This window comes from Ochotona princeps, chromosome 10, assembly GCF_030435755.1.
Source record: "Ochotona princeps isolate mOchPri1 chromosome 10, mOchPri1.hap1, whole genome shotgun sequence".
NCBI classification, from domain to species: domain Eukaryota; kingdom Metazoa; phylum Chordata; class Mammalia; order Lagomorpha; family Ochotonidae; genus Ochotona; species Ochotona princeps.
Window position 1 is genome coordinate 40,508,761 of NC_080841.1, and position 22,319 is coordinate 40,531,079.

A 22,319-nucleotide genomic window follows, 5' to 3' on the forward strand; every position below is an offset into this window, starting at 1 on the left:
GCTGTCGGCCTGTTCTCTATTTCCCTGGTTCGTGCCCTCTCTGCTTCACCCTGGCTAATGATTCTCCATCTGTTTAAATGTGTCTCTACTCTATTCTACCACCTTGATTTTCCACCAGGATATTCAGCTTTTTATGTCCAATTTCTTCCATTTAACAGAGCGCATTTAGGATTCATTGGTGTTATTGCAGGTCAGTGGCTCGTTGCTTTATTGCTTAATAATATTTTGTGTATCATAATTTATCAACTCACCTACAGATATATTCTTGGATTATATTCAATTATTGGTAATTATGAGTAAACGTTTCTTTCTGCAGTATGCATCTTTACTCCTGAATAAAAGGACCCCCACAAAACTGATAAATATTTAGTAGAGATGCATGCACATGTGTCATGACATTGCAAGATGCTTTTTTTGAGCAAATATCTAAATGCATAATTGCTGGATTGCAAAAATTTTCACTTTTTAAAGAAACTACATTTTAGGGTTTGGCATAATGGCTCAATTGCTAATCTTCCCGTTGCAAGTGCTAGGATTCCATATGGGAGCTAGTTCATGCCTTGGCTGCCCCACTTCCCATCCAGCTTAATGCTTGTGGTCTGGGAAAGCAGTACAGGATGGCCCCAGTGTTTGGGACCCTGTACCCATGTGGGAGACCCAGAAGAAATCTCCTGGCTTCTGGCTTCAAATTGGCTCAACTCCCACTGTTGCAGACATTTAGGGAGTGAACCATTGGATGGAAGATCTTTCTCTCTCTCTCTGTAAATACATACATACATATATAAATCTTTTTAAAAATTGTGTTTTCCTTTTATTTGAAAGGTGGATAGACAAACACAGAGAGATCTTTTAATTGCTAATTGACTCAAATTCCCCCGACCCCTGCCCCTCCAAGGGCTGGGTTTAATTTACAAGAAAATTTTGAACTGTATTCCAAAGTCACTGTTCCATTAGAAAAGTATGCAATACTCTGTATTATCATCCTTGTATTCTTGTACATTTTAACCAATCATGAGTATGTAGTAATAGTCTCTGGGTTAAATTTGCATTTCCCTAATGACCAATGATGTTCAGCATCATCTCATCTGTCTTTTTGCTGTGTATCTTCACTGGAGAAAAGTTCATGCAAATATTTGACCCATTCACACAGGATACAGTGTCCTACGTACAAGTCTTCTATTAATTATTTCCTGGCTTCAGCCTAGACCAACCTCAGAATTGTGATCTCTTACATCTGTATGACACTGTTATGGGAAATCTCAGATAGCAGAAATTTAGCCAGAACAACAAGGGCTCAAATCTTTGCATAAAACTATTTTTCTTAGTGTCCATAAGAGGCAAGAGTGGGTACTTATGGAACTCAGAAGGAGCTGGGTTTCATATCCAAGACAATATGAAGTAAAAACAAAACAAAAACAGAAATTATTTGTGTTGCAGCAGATGCTCATAGGCAGAGGTAAAACTGAGATGTTAGGGTTTTGGACTTCCTTATGATGTGAAATTACGAATCTGAAATAAGACTATCTGGATTTCAAGGAGCAAGAACCCCTTAGATGATGCCTGTTGCATTTTAAATTGCTGTTTGATTCACTTGATCTTAGAGATCTGTAATGAGATAAATTACACCAGTCTTCCTCACTAATGGTACTTGACATATAACAAGCATGCAAACATTTAAAATGAATGATGATATGAAACCAAAAATGTGTGGATTGAATTCAATCCTATCACTTAATAGTCAAGCACATTTAAGCAGTCACTTCAATCTTTTCCATTTCTTATGCTCTCATCTTTAAAGTAAAATGATTAAAATTCCACTAAAATGGGTAGTTGTGATGATTAAGCAGAATATATGAATCAGACATGTCTCTCACACGACAAACAGGAGAATAAGACATGCAACTTTTTTTTCTGTAAGAGAATCTAGTTTCCATGCCTATCATTTATCAGCTGAATGATGCAGATTTATTATCAATTTATTGTCCTACTGGTAATTTGAAACAAACTCTTGCTTCTCTCTTTGGGTGGGCTAAGCATCAAGGATCCTATTCCATGATACTCACACTCACTAGCATTCCCACATAAGGCTGGTTTCAGGCTGGTTACTGGTCAAACAACTGCAGAGTTTAACTAAAAGGACTACAAAGGGGTTGCCAATTTCCTGGACCATGTCTGAACCACACAAGAAAAAATTCTGGAGTTTTACTCACTTTTGTGGAGTATAGTACCGGCAGGGTTGCCTTGGCCTGTCTGTGTGCATATGGTATACAGCCATTTCAGCATCACTGCCTTTAAGCTCATTAGGGTCCTCCATGGAGCTTGCAACTTCTCAGAAATTAGAGACCCAATTTCCTCTATTTTTTCTCAATCTGATAAATTCATAAGGAGAAATCAGTCAAATGTGGCTGATATTAGGAAGTCACAGTCACTGCATTAAAGTATAGTAAGTCTTGGTTTTGGAGAATGAGCTCAATGACAATAGGGTTTCTGAGTGATCTTCAGCCTGGCATGACAGCTCAGTGGCTAAACCCTTACCTTGCATGTGATGGGATTCCACATGGGCACTGGTCCATGTCCCAGCTGCTCCACTTCCCATCCAGTTCCTTGTGGCCTGGGAAAGCAGTATAGGATGGCTCAAAGCCTTGGGACCCTGCACCCACATGGGAGGTTCCTGGCTCCTAGCTTCAGATTGGCTAAGCTTTGGCCACTGAGGCCCTAGGGGAGGGAACCAGAGGATGGAAAATCTTTCTCTCTGTCTCTCACTCTCTCAGTAAATCCAACTTTCTAATAAAACATAAATAAATTTTTTTAAAAATGCCCTGTCTAGGCCAGGCCGGGCCAGGCTATAGCACCCACTAGTAAATGCCAAGGTGAGGTGGGCCATTCCAGACTGGGACACAGTGCAGCGTAGTAGGGACCAGGGAGAGAGAGGGTAAAGCTGGTATGGGGAATGTGGAGGGCGCTCCCCCTCTGGAACACCTCACCCACTGGAGAGCATGAATTGGGATGGGGGCAGACCACACTGGGCAAGGCTACATGTGAGCCAAATCAGGGAAGAGCCAGGCTTGGTTGACTATCCCTACTGGTGCAAACATAAAGCAGGATGGGTGAGGGTTGGTTGGGCTTTGCTGAAGCATCAGATAGCAGATGCTGGGACCATTGGCTAATCTGTCAAGTTAAACTACAGAACCATCCGGAAAGTGCATGATCCGGGAGTGGGAGTGGCCTAGGAAGGAAATAGGGGGCTCCTCCCTCTTGGGTTGCCACTCTCACTGCAGAGCATGAAAACCAGGACTGGGGTCGGGGTGGCTGGATAGAATGGCAACCACCAGCATGTGTGTGGGCTGGATAGTGGAGCTGGTTGAATTAGGCTTCAATACCCATTGACATGTATGAGAGCTAAATGTGATGTGGGATAGACTGAACTAGTCTGCTGTACATTCTGACAAGCACAGGAATTATGGCAGGGGGTGGGCCTGGTGGGGGTTATTGTGGATCGCTCCAACTAGGCTGCAGCTCCCACTGGTTTATGTGAGGTCCGAGTGTGTACTGGGCAGAATCAGGCTGGACTGCAACACCCATTGGTTCCAGTGGAAGAAAGGGTTGGACACAGAACCAACCTAGCAATTGAAACCACCAGCTAATTGGGGCAATGGACTGTACTGGGCCCTATACTTGCAAGTACACACAGGAATCTGGTCTGGGATCACCTCAGACAAAGTTTCTTTGGAGATCTCCCCAATTGAACTGCCGGACTCAGAACCCCAACCATGAAGAGAAGTGCAGGTTGCATGGTCTGCCATGGAGTGCAAATGCCAGAGCCGAGCCTGCTCCTCAGAGGCTCAGATGGAGCGGTGGACAGCACAATCAGGTGCACATGGAGGATATGGCAGTCTATCAGAACCTGCAGAGGATTCCTGGCACCACAACAGAGGACAGAACGAATCAATCAACTACCCTAGCCATATGTTGGCAGTGAAAAACTGGGCAAATGGAGACTCTAAGATGGACCATGTCAACCACTGGATTCTGCAGCGACTTCATCATGCTTGGAATGGCAAGATTGGCAGCAATTTATAACTGTTGAACTATCAAAACCACTTGAGCAAGACCCTCGGCACATGCCCCACATTGGGGACCAGAGATGGGTGGGAGGCTGGGTGGGGCTTCTCCATTATCTTCTCTTTTATCCCAGATACAGAAAAAAAACATAGTCTTACCCACTTTTCTGTAGCCCTTGACCTTTTGTGCCCCAATTAACTATGTAAAGATTGTCAAAAATAAAGAAATAATTTAAAAAATGCCCTGTCTGGTGAAACCTGTGCTCCCTCTCTGCCCCACTCCTCCACTCTTCTGATAAAGAGCTGCTAGAGAGATGGCCGAATAAACCTTCCAGGGTGTCTTTGCTTCCACATTCCACACCTTGTGTTGTACTGCCTCTTTCTTATTCCCATCTAGTAACAAGGAACTTGTTATCCCCTGCATAGCACTCTTCCATTAATAGCCCTTGGCGCTCTGTTCTTCATTTTAATAAGGGAGAATGCTGGGCTTACAGCATCCTCCTATCCAGTGTGTTCTAACGTCCCATTGATTTCCTGTCAAAGAAGATATTGAGTGGGGAGACTAAGGACATTGTGGAGCCATGGTTCCTGTTGTGGTTAGAGAGAAAGAGAAGGCAGCAACCCAATAAAGGGGGGTAAACAGCCCATTAGAGTCTGTGCAAGACTGAAAGCACCCAGAGAAACCCAATGCAAGAGACCAAAAATGTTGGGCTCTGGACATGAAACAGAATCAAAGAATGCAGGGGGAACAACCAACAGGCAAGGTCAAAATTCAATAGATACTCTGAGATGCAGGACTATTTCTTTTTCCTTTATTTTTGACAATCTTTACATAGTTAATTGGGGCACAAAAGGTCAAGGGCTACAGGAAAGTGGGTAAGACTATTGTTTCTACATTATTGCTTTTTTCCCCCTGTATCTGGAATAAAGGAGAAGATAAAGGAGAAGTCCCACCCAGCCTCCCACCCATCCCTGGTCCCCAATGTGGGGTATGTGCTGAGGGTCTTGCTCAAGTGGTTTTGATAGTGCACCTGATTGTGCTGTCCACCGCTCCATCTGAGCCTCTGAGGAGCAGGCTCGGCTCTGGCATTTGCACTCCATGGCAGACCGTGCAGCCTACACTTCTCTTCATGGTTGGGGTTCTGAGTCCGGCAGTTCAATTGGGGAGATCTCCAAAGAAACTTTGTCTGAGGTGATCCCAGACCAGATTCCTGTGTGTACTTGCAAGTATAGGGCCCAGTACAGTCCATTGCCCCAATTAGCTGGTAGAGAGATGCAGGAATATTTCAATATCCAGACAGAGCAACAAAAGTATCCAGCTACAGTTGTTTAAATATCAGATGTATCAACAAACCCTACTTTTCTGAACCACCCTCCACCTCTGCCAAAACAAGAAAATAAAGAAAAACACAGCCAGAAAGAAGAAAGGGAAGGAAGGAAACTGTAGGTATCACACCTCTAGAGGGGTGTTTTATGAACACAGGGAAGCAATGTAGCTGATCTCAGGAACGTGCAAAGCTACAAGAACTTCAGGAGGCCTCTTGTCTTGTTTGTGCTTTTTATTCTACACCCTTTCTCTGACTTTTCTAGAACCCTTAACTTCTGTTTTAGAAACCCATTCAGATCCTTCTTCTGGATCCCCATTCCATAACCCAGGAAGGAAAGAGTCTCGTCCATCAGGTGGCCACTGTGTGCAGGTTGGGCTGTTGTATTGGCAGGGCTGGTGAGAGCCTGCTTTGTGGGTGAGGACCCATCTTTAGGCTTCACTGTTTCCTAGAATAGTATATGCTGTTGTGAGGATCAAATCACATTTATGAAAGAGTGCCATGAAAAAGGAAAATTTAGTTGTAATTCATAAGACTAGAGTTGGTAACCCCAAAAAAGAACATGGAATCCAAACTGGTTTTGCAGGAATAGTACCTTCCATGCAGTGTAAAGTTTACAAAGATATCCTGGATACTTAATGAACCCTGTACATGAAATCAATCATTTGCTTTACCTGTGGTTTAATTCTAGAAGGGGAGGGCAAGTCTTTTTGAGACCAGGTCACCTATTCTGAAGAGAAGGTGTCTGACAGCAGTGGTGGTCATTACTTGGTTTTCTAAAAACTAACACAGTAAACAGCTAGGATTAAATCAAAGATGTCTGAAGGGGAAAGTGGCTGGATAGGATCTGTTTCTATAAAGTAAGCCAATTGTGCACCCTGTAGAGAATGCCTTATGTTGCTAGAGATACTTTGTTCTCATTAACCTTATCACAAAGAAGCTCCGATGTCTATACTAGATGTTGACATGGTCATTCTCTTTGGGTTGCATGCATAACGCTTGAGATCATGCTGTTCCTCAGCTGAACATATCTATTAAATTCCCTGAACCCTCCTGCACTATTAAAACAAGCATGCATGCTCACACACAACCAAAAGAATCCTATAAACTTTCATTTAAATTTTTGTTTTAGACATTCTTGAGATCACAGCATCTATTTTTTTTTAAAGATTTATTTTATTTTTATTACAAAGTCAGATATACTGAGAGGAGGAGAGATAGAGAGGAAGTGGAGCTGCCGGGATTAGAACCAGCGGCCATATGGGATCAAGGCGAGGACCTTAGCCACTAGGCCACGCTGCCGAGCCCCACAGCATCTATTTTATTCAATTAAAGCCTTAAATTACATTCTATTTCAAAGGGTTCAGAAGGCAACACAGACTAGCTGTCTTAGTTCTAACCTGCTGTGTAGGCTGTAGTAAATTATTTAACTTCTTTGTGCTGTTTTTGGAGGAGAAGTAACATGAGTCTGCTTCTTGAGTGTTCCTAGAACACTTAAAAACATCTTGGCATCCATTATCTAGAGTAACTTGTGCCTGAGTGTTTTCCCTTGATGGCAGTGGGCTTCAAGGCTTCAGTCGCAAATGTTCTTGGCATGATTCCAAGTCACAGTGAGATGTACCATCATCTTACTAAGAACTTTTTAAGATAACAGTAGGGAGAAACAAAGTATGAAACAATGGTAGTATACCTCTGGATTCCAACTGCACTAAAATGTGAAATATTTACATCTACCCATTGAGGAAATGTAGTGCTGCTTATCCCCTAGAGCTGTTGTGAACATTAAATGAGATTATATTTAAGAATATAATCGCATACTCTTAGGTGTTATAAATATTGATACTTGCTTGATCTGCTGTATAGCTCAGCCTTTAATAATGTACTAAAAAACCCCTAGGTGTCATTCAATCTTGAGATTAAATTTCTTAAGAGTAATTTTTTGAAAGGTAAGATATGTCATTCTTAACAACAATTAGTCAACAGACTTCAGAATAAGAAGGAAATTGCAAGTTAAATGAGCCCATCACTAAATTATATAATGGAGGGAAATGAGGGTCAGAGAAACAAAATGACTTTGTGTACCTATGGCCTATGGCACAGCCAGCTGGGACAGAGAGGACTTTCCAAACAGTTATTGCTGACAGCAGCTAGTACTTGCAGTTAGATACATGAGGCACCAGAGCTGGCTGTGTGACCTCAGCGCCAACACCACAGCTGAGGGATGCCAACCCTCCAAATGCACAAACATAGCCTTAGATACAGTCCAGGACAAGTCTAGGCCGATTTAGGTTGTGGCACTGGGGTGGTGGGAATTGAGGGCAGGTGAGAAAAGTACAGATGTAGGTTAAACTGGCTTCCTGCCCATGGAAAACAAAATCAGGCTTGGCCTGAGTGAAGGACTGGCTGGAATTCCAAGTCCTCAGACCAGGAGGCCACCCCATCCTCCAAATAGTTGATCTGCATCTGCAATTGACAAAGCAGAAAGGGTCGGGTTCCTGGGAAAGTAGCTATGATTTTCCTGTAGTCATCAGGATGCTGGGCAGGGTGAGGTCACCCATGGAGCTACAAGAAATGAATCTGAGTGCATTCACCTGTACTCCTTTGGATGCATCTCAGACATGACACCAGATCCCCTAACAGTTATCAAAGCTTTGCAGGCAGAAGCTGGCACATGGTAGTTTCACAGGAGGTAGATGAGGATGGGGTGTGACCATCTCCCACAGGCGGTAGATGAGGATGGGGTGTGACTATCCTGTACCTGCCTCATCAAACAATGGCTCTAAGCTCCTGGGCTGAGGTTAATCGCATCTGGTCTCTTAACTGTGTGCTCCACCTGGCATTAGGCTGGTCACATCTTCAACTGGAAACCGGTTGCATGACATGGGAAAAGCTGGACTAAAGAGTGTAGTATTTTAAAAATAGGATGTACCCCTCACTCTCACACATCAGTATGGCAGTCCTGGCCCCAGGCAGGCAGGCACTACTAAGCCTGTTTCTTTAGGCACCGGGCTCCTGCTGCAGGGACTAGCCAGAGGGCATTCTCTGCAAAGAACCTGGGACCAGGAGGCATGACTCCAATCTTGTCTTGGCCTTTAAACAAATGGTGTCCTAATGGTTAGTCTGTTTCTCGCCACTATGAAACTTCCGTAGGCTGAGCCAGCGGTGCTAGAGCCCACCTTCTGCCTGCCACCCACTGGACCTCCCACTCCGCGGTTCCCTGGGTGGCGCAGAAAGAGCAGTCAGTAGATTTCCAACCGGTCACGGGTGGGAAGCTGCTCCCTGCCGCTGCAGTAGGGGGCAATCATTCCATTCATAAAACTCACACCCCCACTGGCTGCTACCTCCCCGGGGCCTGGGGTCCTACACGCCTCAGCGTCCACGGGGTGGGCCAAGAAGCCTGGGCTGGCAACGCCTCCTGCGCAAGTGCACCCTAGGTCCCCACAGACCGCTGACCTCAACCGCAGACGAGCATCCTGGGCTGGGACGTAGAGATAAGATGGCTTGCGACTCAATTCATAAACAGAACCCCATCCAGAGTTCAGGCTGACCGACATTTTGTGACTTGCATTTGTAGGGAGGAGGGTAGCACAGGTTTCGGGAACGACTGCCCAACTTGACTGCTTATTCTTTTCTAAACGCCTGGCTTTTAGTGCCCTGTTCTTACTGGTGGCGAGTGGCAAAGGGGTGGGAGAGGGGGGTGGGTAGCGACAAAGGCGAGGCGGGGTAGGTGTCCTAAAGCCAGACTCACTCTCCATCCCAATGAAGGGTGGTTCTTGTCCTCCTTGCAAAACCCTTAACGCTGCTGCTGCTGCTTCTGTCTTCCCTAGTAGCAGGAGACAAGCCCTCATTCGCTGAGCTACCGCCTCCCCGCCCCTCCCCACTACTCTTGGCTCTGGAAATTACAACTCCGGGCGGGCGCGCTAAGCAGGCAGGCAGCAGTGGCGGCGGGGAGGGGATTCCCGAGCCCGCCTGGCCCTAGCCCTCCGCCCGCCCGCTGCAGCGTCGCTCGGCCAAGGTCAGAGGCGCTGCAGGAGCAGCAGCTGCTAACCAGGGAAGTGGGTCAATCCCAACGGCAGGAAGAAAGCCCCAGGGAGCAGCTGTCCCACGCTCGCAGCCAGCTGAGAGGAAGGCTGGTCGGGCTCCGCTGCAGTGGCTGCTACGACCTAGCGGGTGGCGCGGCCCAGCTGTTGGCACGCTGGGGAGCTCCCGCCCCAACAGCTGCTCCGGGCGCTGTCCACCGCCGCGTGGTGCTGAACCAAGCGCTCAGCCAAGCCTGCGCACCCGCCAGCTCACCTGCCGATCAGCCAGATAGGGGGCAGGCGGGAAAAGGTGGCAGTCTCTGGGCAGCGGCCCTCCGCAATCGAGGACTGGATATCGAGAGCCCGCGGGTAACAACACGGCCACTGGTCCTGGCGCGCAGAGGAGGCACGCTCTGTAACCAGCTACGGTGCGAGTGCTGATTCATCACCTAGATCGCCTTGCAGGCCACTGCCAGGGCAGCCGAGCAGCCGCAGACTGGTCTCAGGTGCAGGAACCTCGGGAGCAAGAGGTGAGGACCCCCTCCCTTCTCCTGCCCACACACACCCTCCCCACCGTCTTAGGGCGGTGGCCACAGGACAGAGAGAGGGGCGTGCCCTCCCTCCCCCCCTCCCTCGCCCTGGCCCGCCCCCTCGGTATTGAAGCGGTATTAGTGCCTGTGTGATGCTTCGGATCCCATCCCACCGGCGCTAACCCCGCTTGCCCTCCTGCGCCCGTTTCCGGAGCTCCGGCCTGTTTTCTCCAGCCCTCAGCCCCTTCCAGCTCGGGCTACCGGCATCGCCATGGAGGAGGAGCTGAAGTGTCCCGTGTGCGGCTCCCTGTTTCGAGAACCCATCATCCTGCCCTGTTCCCACAATGTCTGCCTGCCTTGCGCTCGCACCATCGCAGTGCAGACCCCAGACGGAGAACAGCACCTGCCCCCGCCGCTCCTGCTTTCCCGGGGATCTGGGCTGCCTGCGGGCGCCGCCACGGCTGCCCCGACTCTGGACCCAGACGCAGCGGTGGGGCCAGCCTGCAGCGTCGCAGGCGGGGGCGCAGCTGGCGGCCTGGGCAGCGGCGCTGGAGCTGCAGGAGACCACGCAGACAAGCTTAGCCTGTACAGCGAGACAGACAGCGGCTACGGCTCCTACACACCCAGCCTCAAGTCTCCCAATGGGGTTCGAGTGCTGCCCATGGTACCGGCGCCACCGGGCTCGTCGGCTGCCGCGGCCCGTGGTGCCGCCTGCTCGTCTCTGTCCTCATCTTCAAGCTCCATCACGTGCCCACAGTGCCACCGCAGCGCCTCTTTGGACCACCGTGGCTTGCGTGGCTTCCAGCGCAACCGGCTGCTAGAGGCCATCGTGCAGCGGTACCAGCAGGGCCGCGGGGCCGCTCCCGGGGCCTCCGCGCCCGCGCCCGTGGCCATCTGCCAGTTGTGCGATCGCACCCCGCCGGAGCCAGCGGCCACGCTCTGTGAGCAGTGCGACGTGCTGTACTGTGCTGCCTGCCAGCTCAAGTGCCATCCATCCCGGGGACCCTTCGCTAAGCATCGCCTGGTGCAGCCGCCGCCGCCTCCAGCTCCGGCCGAGGCCTCCGGCGCGGTCCAGGGCGCCTCTAGCGGAGGCAGCGGCTGCAGGAGCCCCGGAGGTGCGGGCGGCACAACGGCTGGCTGCAGTACGACCCGAAAGTTCCCCACGTGTCCGGAACATGAAATGGAGAACTACAGTATGTACTGCGTGAGCTGCCGAACCCCAGTATGTTACCTATGCTTAGAGGAGGGCCGGCATGGCAAGCATGAGGTGAAGCCGCTGGGGGCCATGTGGAAGCAGCACAAGGTGAGCGCGGTGCCTCTAGGAGGGCACAAGGAGAAGGCTTCTGGGGCGCGAGGGTGAAGCCAGAAGTGCCTCTGCATGCACCACCCCCCATTAGTCCTTTCACAGACGCGTGCTGAATGCTCTTCAGGTGCTCTCAGCTGGTTAGGGGCGGGGTGGAGGGGAGAGAGTGGAAACAGGTGACACCCACCAAGTTCCCTTTCAACCCCTCCTACTGTTCTGCATTTAGGGTCCCCCAAAATGAAGAAGCAGAATTCGTTTACTCCCAAATACTCCCTAAAGGCCCCTCCTACTTTGACCTTTGCAGACCCCCCTCTAGTCCCCTCGCCCCTTTTAAAGTGTGTTACCAGCTGGCTGCAGGAAAATATCTAATATCTTCTCTTACCCTGCTAATCAGCAAGGCATCTCTCTAGCTCTCATGAAGGGATACCCAATTTCCTGCTACAAATACATACACACACTCACACACCCCCCAGTTCGCTTCTGGAGCAGAGATTTTCCGGCTCTTTCTGTCAGTGCCCCAGCCTATAGGAAAGATGGAATTCCTCCTGGGCCTTGTTTGAGCCTCTGGTTGTGTCTACCGCCACAAAGGGAGCCTGTTTTCTCCAGAGCCCCTCTCTTGCCTGGGACTCTGCCCCGGGGCGCTGGGAGAGTGAGGGAGTCGCTGAATGAGCTCTTAGAAGGCAGCCAGGCACACCTGCATCCCCAGGCTGGCCACAAGCCTTCTGCCCCTGGAACTTGAAGGGTGGGGGATGGGGTACAGCTCCCAACAACTTTTGTATGAAATGTGTCTTTGTATCTGATGCTGGCAGAGAGGGTGGGTGGGAGGAAATCTGGTCAGGCCCTTGACTTGGCCCCAAGGAAAGATTTGGGGTCAGTTTTTCTCACATTCACCTAGATTTCCTTTCCAAAGGCCTGAACAGTGAGTGGGCTCATTGCCCAGGGCTATGGGTTACTCTGGCAAATTAGTGTCCCTTCTTCAAGGGCCCCTAACTGCACCTGCATTTCAGACAATACTGATTCAGTGAACTCTTTCCAGGAAATGCTCACCCAGAAGAGGCAGGAAGTCTCTAAACTGCCTGGCTAGAAATGCAGTGTGTATTGGGATGAGGAGGAAAGACACAGAAAAACAAAGCCATTGCCAAGGCCATCTTGGGCCATCTAGCTGGGAATCAATAAAAAAGAAAGCACAGAAGGGAGGAAAAGAAGAGACTGTTCATATGTAGTTTTGCTGTTCATATATATAGAACAGATATAGTTTTACTATACAGTGAGCATGTTTTGTTATTGTAATTTAACATTTTAAAATAAAAATTATGATAAAAGCAATTTGGGACCACTTTAGAAATCCACCTTGGCAAGGGAAATTTGCATAGCACACTAGAAAAAAGGAAATAGGGAGGCAGATTCCTAGTCTTGGAGCAATTGAGGCCAATTTCCATCTCCCACCCCAACCCTCCTAAGGACATTTAGCAATATCTGAGACATTGTTTCACCTAGTGGGTGCCACTGGCATCTAGTGGGTAGAAGCTGGTGGGAGAGGGCTACTTAAAACCCTACCATGCATAGGGAAACTCCACACAATTAACTAGTCCCAAATGTCAACGACACCTCTAGTGAAACCCCATTTGCAATGATTAAGAGCTGGCTCCAGCTGACAGTGTCTGCAATTTACCAACTGTATGAATTTAGGCATACATTTCAACTCACTAAAAATTATGTTAGAGATTAGACATATAAAACTGCCTGTGTAGCTCTTAGCACAGTATCTAGTCCATGAAATGTTGCTTGTTATTTTTTATCATCATGATACTTAAAACCACTAGATTCACAGAAATCTCTAGGGCAGCAGCCAAGAGCTCTCCTTTGGCCTCAGTAACTTGGTTGCCTGGAGAAAAAGAGAAGCTGGTAAACTTTGGTATTGTTAATTCCGATTCCTAAAGTAGTTCTCAGAATGTATGTCCTGACTTAATTACCATTCATATGACATTCTGTGGCATATTGCTTCATGTTAATGGTAGCTGCCTTACTTAGCTCATCTTTTAACGTAATTAGATGACATCTTACAAGTTGAAAAATCCCATTTATAAAGAGGCTGTGATCAATTACCAAGGCAAGAAGTTCTACATCTCACATTAGTATTTCACAGTTGTTAACTTTTCACAGCCAGGGCAGAATAAGCTTAGGAGTGACCACTCAAATGTAAAGAATTAAGGGCTAGTGTGGCAAAATGGGTGAAGCTGCTGCCTACAACACAAGCATCCTATATGGGTGCTGATTCCAGTCCCGGGGTGCTCCATCTCCAACCCCGCTCTCTGCTAATGCACCTGAGAAGAAGCAGAGGACCACCCAAATCCATGGGTCTCTGCACCCACATGGGAGGCTCTGATGAAGTTCCTGGCTCCTGGCTTCAGCCTGGCCCTAGCCATTACAGTCATTTGGGGAGTGAACCAGTGGATAGAAGAGCCCTCTCTCTAATTCTGTCTTCCAAATAAATAAAATAAATATTTTAAAAAGAATTAGTGAAGAACAGAAACTGAAAAGAGTTGAAGTAACAACTTGAAATCATAAGAAAATAAAATATTTGTCTTACATGGAAAAACCAAGTTGGCTAATACATCTTGCTTTCAATAACCACTGTCATGTGGGGATAAATCATTGGTCATCCATGGCTTGATGTTGAGAGCAGTTTTGTAGAATTTCCATTCTCAATGAACAATTGCAAAGTTATGTAGAAATATGGAAGCACATGTGCTTCCTGACGTTAGTAAGATAGCCTGGGGGATAGGACTACACAGGACCTGCTGTTTTCAAGTGTTGCCACTTCAGGGAACTAAGGCAACCTCCTAAACTCAGAAGGAAGGTCACTTAAGTGGAAACCTGTTTCCACAAATGAGCAGGAGCTCTCCTGTGCTCTGTCAGCATGTGCTTCTGTTTTTCTATAGAAGGGGAAATGCTGAGTGTCTATTATGAACATCTCAAGTGGGAGCTGGAGAAGACAAGACAAGCAAGCCCTGGGCAGCCTTTGGTGGACAGACATCCAGACCACCACGTAAACTCAGAGAGGCTACTTGAAAATGCTCTAGAATATTCCATCTCTGACTCCCACTAGGCATGTTAAGTTCTTTAGTAAATCTTAAAATCTCTGGATTGTGTTTGTGTGTGTGTTGTTTTGCCTGAAAATCTCAGACTCCATGACAAAGCCTTCTTGTGTTAACATTCCTGTGATTGGAGAAGCCTTCACCAAATCCTTGCTTTAACTCCACTCTGCATACCTGATTATGTGATTCCTAGGTAAAAAGACATAGGTGACACTGAAATCTATTTTAAAACAAGATTGATTGTCACCTTTTGAAAACAGTGTGAAAAAAATTTAGTCTGGCTAGACACATTTTTATATGATTCTTCTGGAAGAGAATTAACCATTTCAAAGAACTTCTGATGTGAAGAAATTCTGGGTGTTGTGAAAAGCAGGACAGTGAAGGGGGCTTTCCCAGGACAGTGTTTGTCTTTCAATTTTTAAAATGTATTTATTCAAGTGGGGGACAGAGAGAGAGAGAGAGAGGGAGAGAGAGAGAGAGAGAGAGAGAGAGAGAGAGAGAGAGAGAGGTGAATCGAGTTGCCATAAATGTGCAGGGCTGGAACCACCTGAAGCTATAAGCCAGGTATTGCATGTGGGTGGCAGGAACCCAATCACTTGAGCCATCACAGATTGCCTCCCTTGGAAGGAAGCTGGCTAGAATCAGGAACCAGAATCAGGTATGGAATCAGGTACTGTGATGTGAATGTGAAATTTTACCCAGCACCTCTAAAAAGCTATTGATTTGTCTGAAAGGCAAGGTTATTATTTTATTTGAAAGGCAGAGCTGGAGAAAGAGAGAGAGATCCCCTCTGCTGGATCACTGGTCATAAAAGGTCTGGGCAAGCTGAAACCAGAAGCTAGGAACACCATTCTGGTGTCTTATAGTTCACAGGGTTAGGCTACAGCTTGAATCTCTAGCATCCCACACTACATGCCACTTCAAGTCACAGCTGCTGCACTTCTGATCCAATACATACGTAAAAAAAGATTTAAACAGGCACAAACTGGAGTAGGTATCTGACCTGATGGTTAAGCCAAGGGGCAGGCATTGAGGTACAGTGGGTTAAGTTGCTACTTGGGATGCCTGTATCCATACGGTAACACTAGAATGGAGTCTGGTCTCTTGTTTTCCATCCAGCTACCATACCTGGGAGAAGGCAGATGATGGTCCAAGTTTTTGGATCTCTGCACCCAAATGGGAAACCCAGATGCAGTTCCTAGCTTCTATTTTTAGCCTGTCCCAATCCTACCTGTTGTAGGCTTTTGGAAGATAAACCAGTAGATGGAGGATCTGAACCCCTTGCCCCAACCACCCAACCCATCACTTTTCCTTTCAGATAAGTGAATATCTTTTTAGAGGTGCTAAGTAGGATACCACATCCATATTGGAGTGCCTGGGTTCCATTCCTGCTTTGAGTTCCATACCCGATTCTGGTTCCTGAATACTAGTCCCAGAAATAATGTTTAGGTTTACCAATTGTGAGTACAGAGACAATATGGTGCTCAAAGGCTGCATGGCCCAGAGATGGGCAAAAACCTCTGAGGGGTTAGAGTTTTAGGGGCCTGATGAGAAAGGAGCTCTAGAAAACTGCTTTTTGCTGCTTCCGTGGGATTGAAAAGGAACCTTTTCATTGTTTGGGTTTCCTTTTAGTTTGTGTTACATAAAGAAGCAGAGAAAATGTCTTGTCTAATTCTTCTCCATTTTCTCAGGGGCTATCCAGGCAGTGGTAGAGATGATGACAGTCATGCCAGGGATCCCTTCAGAGGATCTGGCTGACCTTGGGGAAGAGTTTCAGTACATTCATTCTGCTCTGTTTAGAATTTCCCTCTGCTTTGCTCTTCATAGCAAAAACTGTAAGGGATTTAAAATTTTGTTTTTAAAGGTTTGCTTTTTCCCAACAGAGGTTACAAACTGTAACCTCCTCAATTTGTAGATGAGGAAATTGGGGTGGCAGTGCTTGCACAGCATGTTATGAAATAATTTTGTAAAATATGGCCCCTTATTGTCCCTTGATGATGCTTTGAGTAGCTATGAAAACAAGATAGAATGCTATATTTCTACCTGAATAAAATCAAATGCACATAATATCACTTGAAGAATCATTATGCATGTAAGAGACATTAAAAACAGAAAGAGATGAGTCTAACCCACTCAACTGAAGTGGAGCAGTAGTAAATGGAAATCACAAGCAGTGGGGTGGGGCAGGCACTTGGTGCAGCAGTGAAGATATCACTTGGGATGTTGGAAGATTGTGTTAAGAGTCCCGGTTCCTCCAGTGCTGCCCTAGCATCTTACTAATACATGCTCTGGAAGGCAGCACTTGGGCTGCTGCCACTGGTGGGAGACCCAGAATGAGTTCTGAAAAACTGCCTTCACCCTAGCCAAACACTGGTTGTTGAAGGCTTTTGAGGAGTGAAGAGTCAGGAAGATCTCTTTTTCTCTCCGAGTTATTTTTTAAAAGATTTGTTCATTTTTATTGGAAAGGCATAGTTACAGACAGAAGGATAGATCTTCAATCTTCTGGTTGACTCCCCAAATGGCCACAATAGCCGAAGTGGAGCTCAGTCAATTTGAAGCAAGGAGCTTCCTCCAGGTCCCCCATGTGGGTGCAGGGTTCCAGACTTTGGGCCATCTTCTACCGCTTTCCCAGGCCACAAGCAGGGAGCTGGTTGGGAAGTGGAGCGGCTGGGACATGAACTGGCACCCATATGGGATCCTGGTGCTTGTAAGGGAAAAAATAGCTAGTTACGCCATTGTGCCGGGTGCTACCTTTCAAATGAAGTCACAATAAGTAAATATGAGTTTTTATAAATTAGGGAGTGATGTTGGGAAGCTGAGGTGCTCTGTTTAGAACAAGTAGAATTTAAGAGTTTGAGGAGTAGAGGAGACCTAACAGAACAACAGGCATGGTTTCTCGATCCCACAGGTGGCTATAAAAGAGATGTGATCTGGAGGAAACAAAGGGCAAGGAAGGATCTGCCAGGACAGGGCAGAGTGTGGTGGGCAGAGGAACCAGGAGGGTGGACATGTCTAAACAGCACACACATTAGATAGGAGTGTGGATGCCTGCCAGTGCTCCCTCCAGAAGGAAGGGCTGGGCCATGGTCACATGCCATCTAAAAAGTCTGTCCAGATGGCTGTCAAAAAAACTAGGTCAAGGTTGTGTCAGAAAATTTAGGCAAATACTTAATGTTTACTCAGTTCACCAACCCTTGTTTGTAATTTGTGTCTGGGTAATAGCTGTGAACAACAGAAATCAGTGACATAAATAATCAGAAATGACAGGCTGCCTAAAATAAAGAATAGATGCTTACTATCAGCAAATTATTTGTTGCCATAGAGTAATTTTACACATCAGATGACTATGTACTTATACAAGTTCAAGTAATCTCTAGCATTTTCATTAATGACTTAAAACTGGATGCCTCCTGACCATCACATCCTTTTTTGTGAGCTTATATATCTAATGAGAATTTGGTCTTCAGTTCACCTAATCACTATTCAGTCGATAAGCCTTCAATGCCTGTAGTACACTAGGCACTGTCTTAAGCCCCTAAGCCACAGAAGAAATTATTCTCTGTCCTCAGAGAGCAGAAATCTAGTCGTAGGAGAAAGAAGATGCAGGAGTAAACAAATACAGCAATAAACTTGATAATTTATGGTGTGTAAGTGTCAAAGTCATGTGATAAATACCAAGGCAGACTTCTTTGGTAGGAAAGAGTGGAAAAACACCTTTAAGGAGGATGTGCTCAAGTTAAGATTTGCAGACTAGACAAGACAGGATAGGCATGCTCAGGTGGGTATGAGGCAGCACATTTCATGGAGGAAGCCAGACCGCAAGACCAGAGCAGGGAAGATCACTCATGTGTGAACAACAGAAATGGGTCAATGTGTTTGTCACATTATGGAAAGATGAATTAAGAGGCAGATGCAGAGAAAGAGAGACAGGGACCAGAAGACACAGGGTTTACCAGGCTACAGAGAACAGTCAAATTTTAAGGTAAACACATGAGAAATCACAGGAGGACTTTATGTTTTGCAGAGAGAAGGTGACCCTGATTGCTGTTTGTAAAATGGTTAGGAGACAAGAATAGAGGAAGGAAGGCCAATTAGAGACTGTTGTGAATTGGGCTATAAATGTGGAGACCTGAATTAGGAGCGAGGCTGTAGAAATGGAGACAGTTATGTATTAGTTTCCTGTTGAGGGTTCTCTAAGTTCTGGACTCCTGGTTTGATGTTTTATTATTTTTGGAAAAGTCTTGTCTATACTCTCACAATACTTCTGCTCAATTCTGTCTCTGTCTCTCTCTCTCTCTCTCTCACACACACACACACACACATTCTGGGACTCCAGTGACATGTGTGCTATGTTTTATGACACCCCACAGTTATTGGATACCCTGTTCTTTTTTTCTACCATTTCTTTTGCTTCTTCCTGTTACAATTTGACCGATTTTACTGACTTCTCTTCAGGCTCACATATTTTTTTCTGATTAGCTCCTATCCATCTGCACTTGGCATCATCTTTTCCACTGTCCTGACTCCATTGTCTTTTTTCCAGCAGTAAGGAGCCCCAAATGGCAAACATCAAGGGCAGTTTTGGGTGCCTCACCCAAGAAGAATTTTTTCTTTTTCTTTGCTTAGACTGATCTCCCTGCTCAGGGTAGCGCCAGAGAAATGGTTTTCTTTCATTTCAGTGATGCTGTCTTCAACTGTATAAACCCTTACAAGATATATAGAGGCACTCATGAAATAAATTGAATAGAGAATAGGCAGTTATCTTGAGTAAAACTGAAGAGAACTATACTCCTGTTGAGAACTGCATTTAAGATACTTCCTACTTCTAAGTGGTGCCCCAATCATTGTGACAAAAACTAAATGCTGCTTAGAAAGGAGCAGGAGTCTTCCCAGCTGTTGGGACATACTACCACTCCCTCTCATACCAAAACAGTAAGGAGACTCCAAAACAAAAATTGTAGCTGGTATAGATAGCACCATCAGCCATCTCACTGCACAACTTCAATGTAAACAGTGATTACATTGTAGGCTGTGATTTTTACCTCTCTGATGTTTCCTTTAGCAAAATATCTGCAGTCCTCATGGATGAATGGTTGTCCTCCACATGGCCCTGCCACCCCAGCATTCTACACGTATTGGAATCTACTGACAATATGAAGATATAGAGTGGGGGACATCAGGGCACACTGAAGGCAGGAAGACTCCACTAGGTGCTGTCTAAAACAGTGAGGGGTCTGGGATTTCAGCCTACTCACAAGCCAATCGCTTAGCCTGCTAAAGTTCATGGGTACAGCAAGAAATGAGACTCCAGAGTCAACAGTTTCTTTTCATCTTGAAGATTAATGAATGTGTTTATTTGCAATTCAGAGTTACATAGAGAAAGAGATCTTCTATCCACTAGTTCATTTCTCAGAAAGTACACTGGCGGGGTTGGACCAGGTCAAAGCCAGTAGCCAGTAGCCAGAAGCCTTGGGCCACTGTACACAGACAGGAGACTTGGAAGAAGTTCCTGGTTCTCCCCTTCAAATTGACCTAACTCTGGCAGTTACAGTTTGGAAAGTGAACCAGCAGATGGAAGATTCTCTATCTCTTTCTCTCTCTGTCTCTGTCTTTCCTTCTTTCTGTAACTTTGTCTTTCAAATAAAAGTAAAATATTTTTTAAGGGCCCAGCGGTGTGGCCTAGTGGCTAAAGTCCTCACCTTGAATGCACCGGGATCCCATATGGATGCTGGTTCTAATCCCAGCAGCTCCACTTCCCACCCAGCTCCCTGCTTGTGGCCTGGGAAGGCGGTCGAGGACGGCCCAAAGCTTTGAGACCCTGAACCCACCTGGGAGACCTGGAGGAAGTTCCTGGCTCCTGGCTCCGGATCGGCACAGCACCGGCCGTTGCTCTCACTTGGGGAGTGAATCATCGGACAGAAGATCTTCCTCTCTATTTCTCCTCCTCTCTGTGTATCTGACTTTATAATAAAAATAAATAAATATTTAAAAAAATATATTTAAAAAAAAAATAAAAGAAGTGGAGTGGCTGGGACATAAATTGGTACTGAGTTGGGATGCTGGTGTTGCAGGCAGTGCTTTACACAGACAGTACTCCACAATGCAAACTCCAAAGACTGAAGTGAGGATTATGCTTGAGCCAGGGTCATGAATGGTGAGTAATTTTCTTAGAGGGGGAAGGAGAAGAAATTATGCAAAACTGCAGTATTGCATATGGTGTTAAGAAAAGTGCTGAAGACCTGATTCCTACTTTTTGAAATGCTTAGTCTGTGCTGATAGACTAGCAGAGGTTAACACAATGCAGAAGGATGTTGAGAAATGTGGTGCTGTGTTTAACAAAAACAAAACGTGAACCATATATTCTTTTAACATCTGGGACTTTACAGAAAACAAACAAATCTGGCAATAAAAGGAAACAATGATGGAATTAAAGAATTCTGGAAACCACATTAAAGGGAGCATGTAGTTTTATCTAGAAGAAATTAAGCTTCATTTCAATTTCAGTGAAGAACCTGGGCCACACTATCATTCTTTAAAAGATTCTTGTAAAATTTCACCATTTCTGAAACCTCTTTAACATCTTAGTTCATTTTGCTAAGTTAAAGCAACAGAGGCAATGACAGATGAAGTAGAAAAACAAAGTGAGGAAAGTGGCTAAAAAAAGAGTTTCAGGAAGAAGGCTGCAGTAAAAGGGGACTGCAAATGAGGTTGGTGAAGAAGTGGCTAAGGGGTTAGTCATTACCTCTAACCATTGAAAGATAGGAGGACTTATTTTCCCAGAAGAAATCCAGAACAATAGCAGAGCACAAATAATTATTGCTAGAAGTGTGTGGAGAGCCAAACTCACATGTGAATGAGTGTGGAGAAGAGGATATTAGAAATGGAATTGGGTTGGGTTTCAAGAGATGAGATGAGATGAATATGGATAGTTGAAAAAGCAAGTCAGAAGGCGAGTATTCTTTTTTGTACTTTGACTAACAAGAGGCAACTCTGAGACAGATTCTCAATAGGCACAACTGTCACAGAAATGGTTCTGCTCTCGTTGTTAGAGAATGCAGTTGGCCTTGTCAGGATGCAGAGGTACTGTTGGTTGCCCAGTGCCAGGGTTGGTTGGCAGTTCACCTGACTTTGCTCAACGGATGGCTTGGGTACATTGGAAAGCTAGGATCCTGCCCAGTGAGCTTCATGCACCTGTCAGTCTGTCCCAGGCTCATTCTCAGTATCATCAGAGCATTGGCTGAGTTGATCCATGGTGTCTGGTCTTTCTTTGTGCAACTATGACTTATTGTGCCCATTTTGTCTCCCAATAGATAGTCTCAAGGACACTTAAAGTCTAGACAGCTTTAAAAATAAAATCCTCAGGTTGATTAGACTTTCCTTATTTACACTCAAGATGTCTTGTAGCTAACAGAGAGTGACATGAGTTCTTCCTTTTTATAAAAGCAGCTTTTTTCATTACAAGCATAAATAACAGTGTACTTTGACTATCTTGAAAGCAAGGACTGTGTCTTTCACATCTTTGTACATCCAGACCCAGTAGAGCATCTGGCACCTAGTAGGCTGCAAGGAACGTATATTAAATAGTACTTAACAGTAAAACATATTATAATATTGATCCTCTAAATGATGATTTCAGTGCAGTCCGTATGAAGCACAGGTTGTATCACAGATGATTCTTAATTAATTCTTCTTTTCTTAAAGATTTATTTACATTTATTGGAAAGGCAGATATACAGAGAGAAGGAGAAACAGAGAGGAAGATCTCCCATCCATTGATTCACTTCCCAAGCGGCTGCAATGGCTGGAGCTGAGCCAATCCAAAGCCAGGAGACCGGAGTCTCTTCTAGGTCTTCCGCACAGGTACAGGGTCTCAAGACTTTGGGCTGTCCTCTACTGCTTTCCCAGGCCACCAGCAGGGAGCTGGATGGGAAGAAGGGCCTCTGGGGTTAGAACCTGTGCCCATATAGGATCCTAGTGTGTGCA

At 45.9% G+C, this 22,319-nt stretch overlaps 1 protein-coding gene across 1 annotated transcript in view; it reads left to right on the forward strand.

Moving 5' to 3' along the window:
- The first annotated feature begins 10,188 nt into the window (after nucleotides 1-10,188).
- Nucleotides 10,189-22,319, forward strand: part of TRIM67 (tripartite motif containing 67) — a 38,131-nt gene continuing 26,000 nt past the window's right edge. Inside the window, exon 1 of the mRNA XM_004578544.2 lies at nucleotides 10,189-11,238. Within this exon, the coding sequence (XP_004578601.2) occupies nucleotides 10,207-11,238 (1,032 nt within the window). The 5' untranslated portion in view covers nucleotides 10,189-10,206. The remainder of the gene's footprint in view (nucleotides 11,239-22,319) is intronic.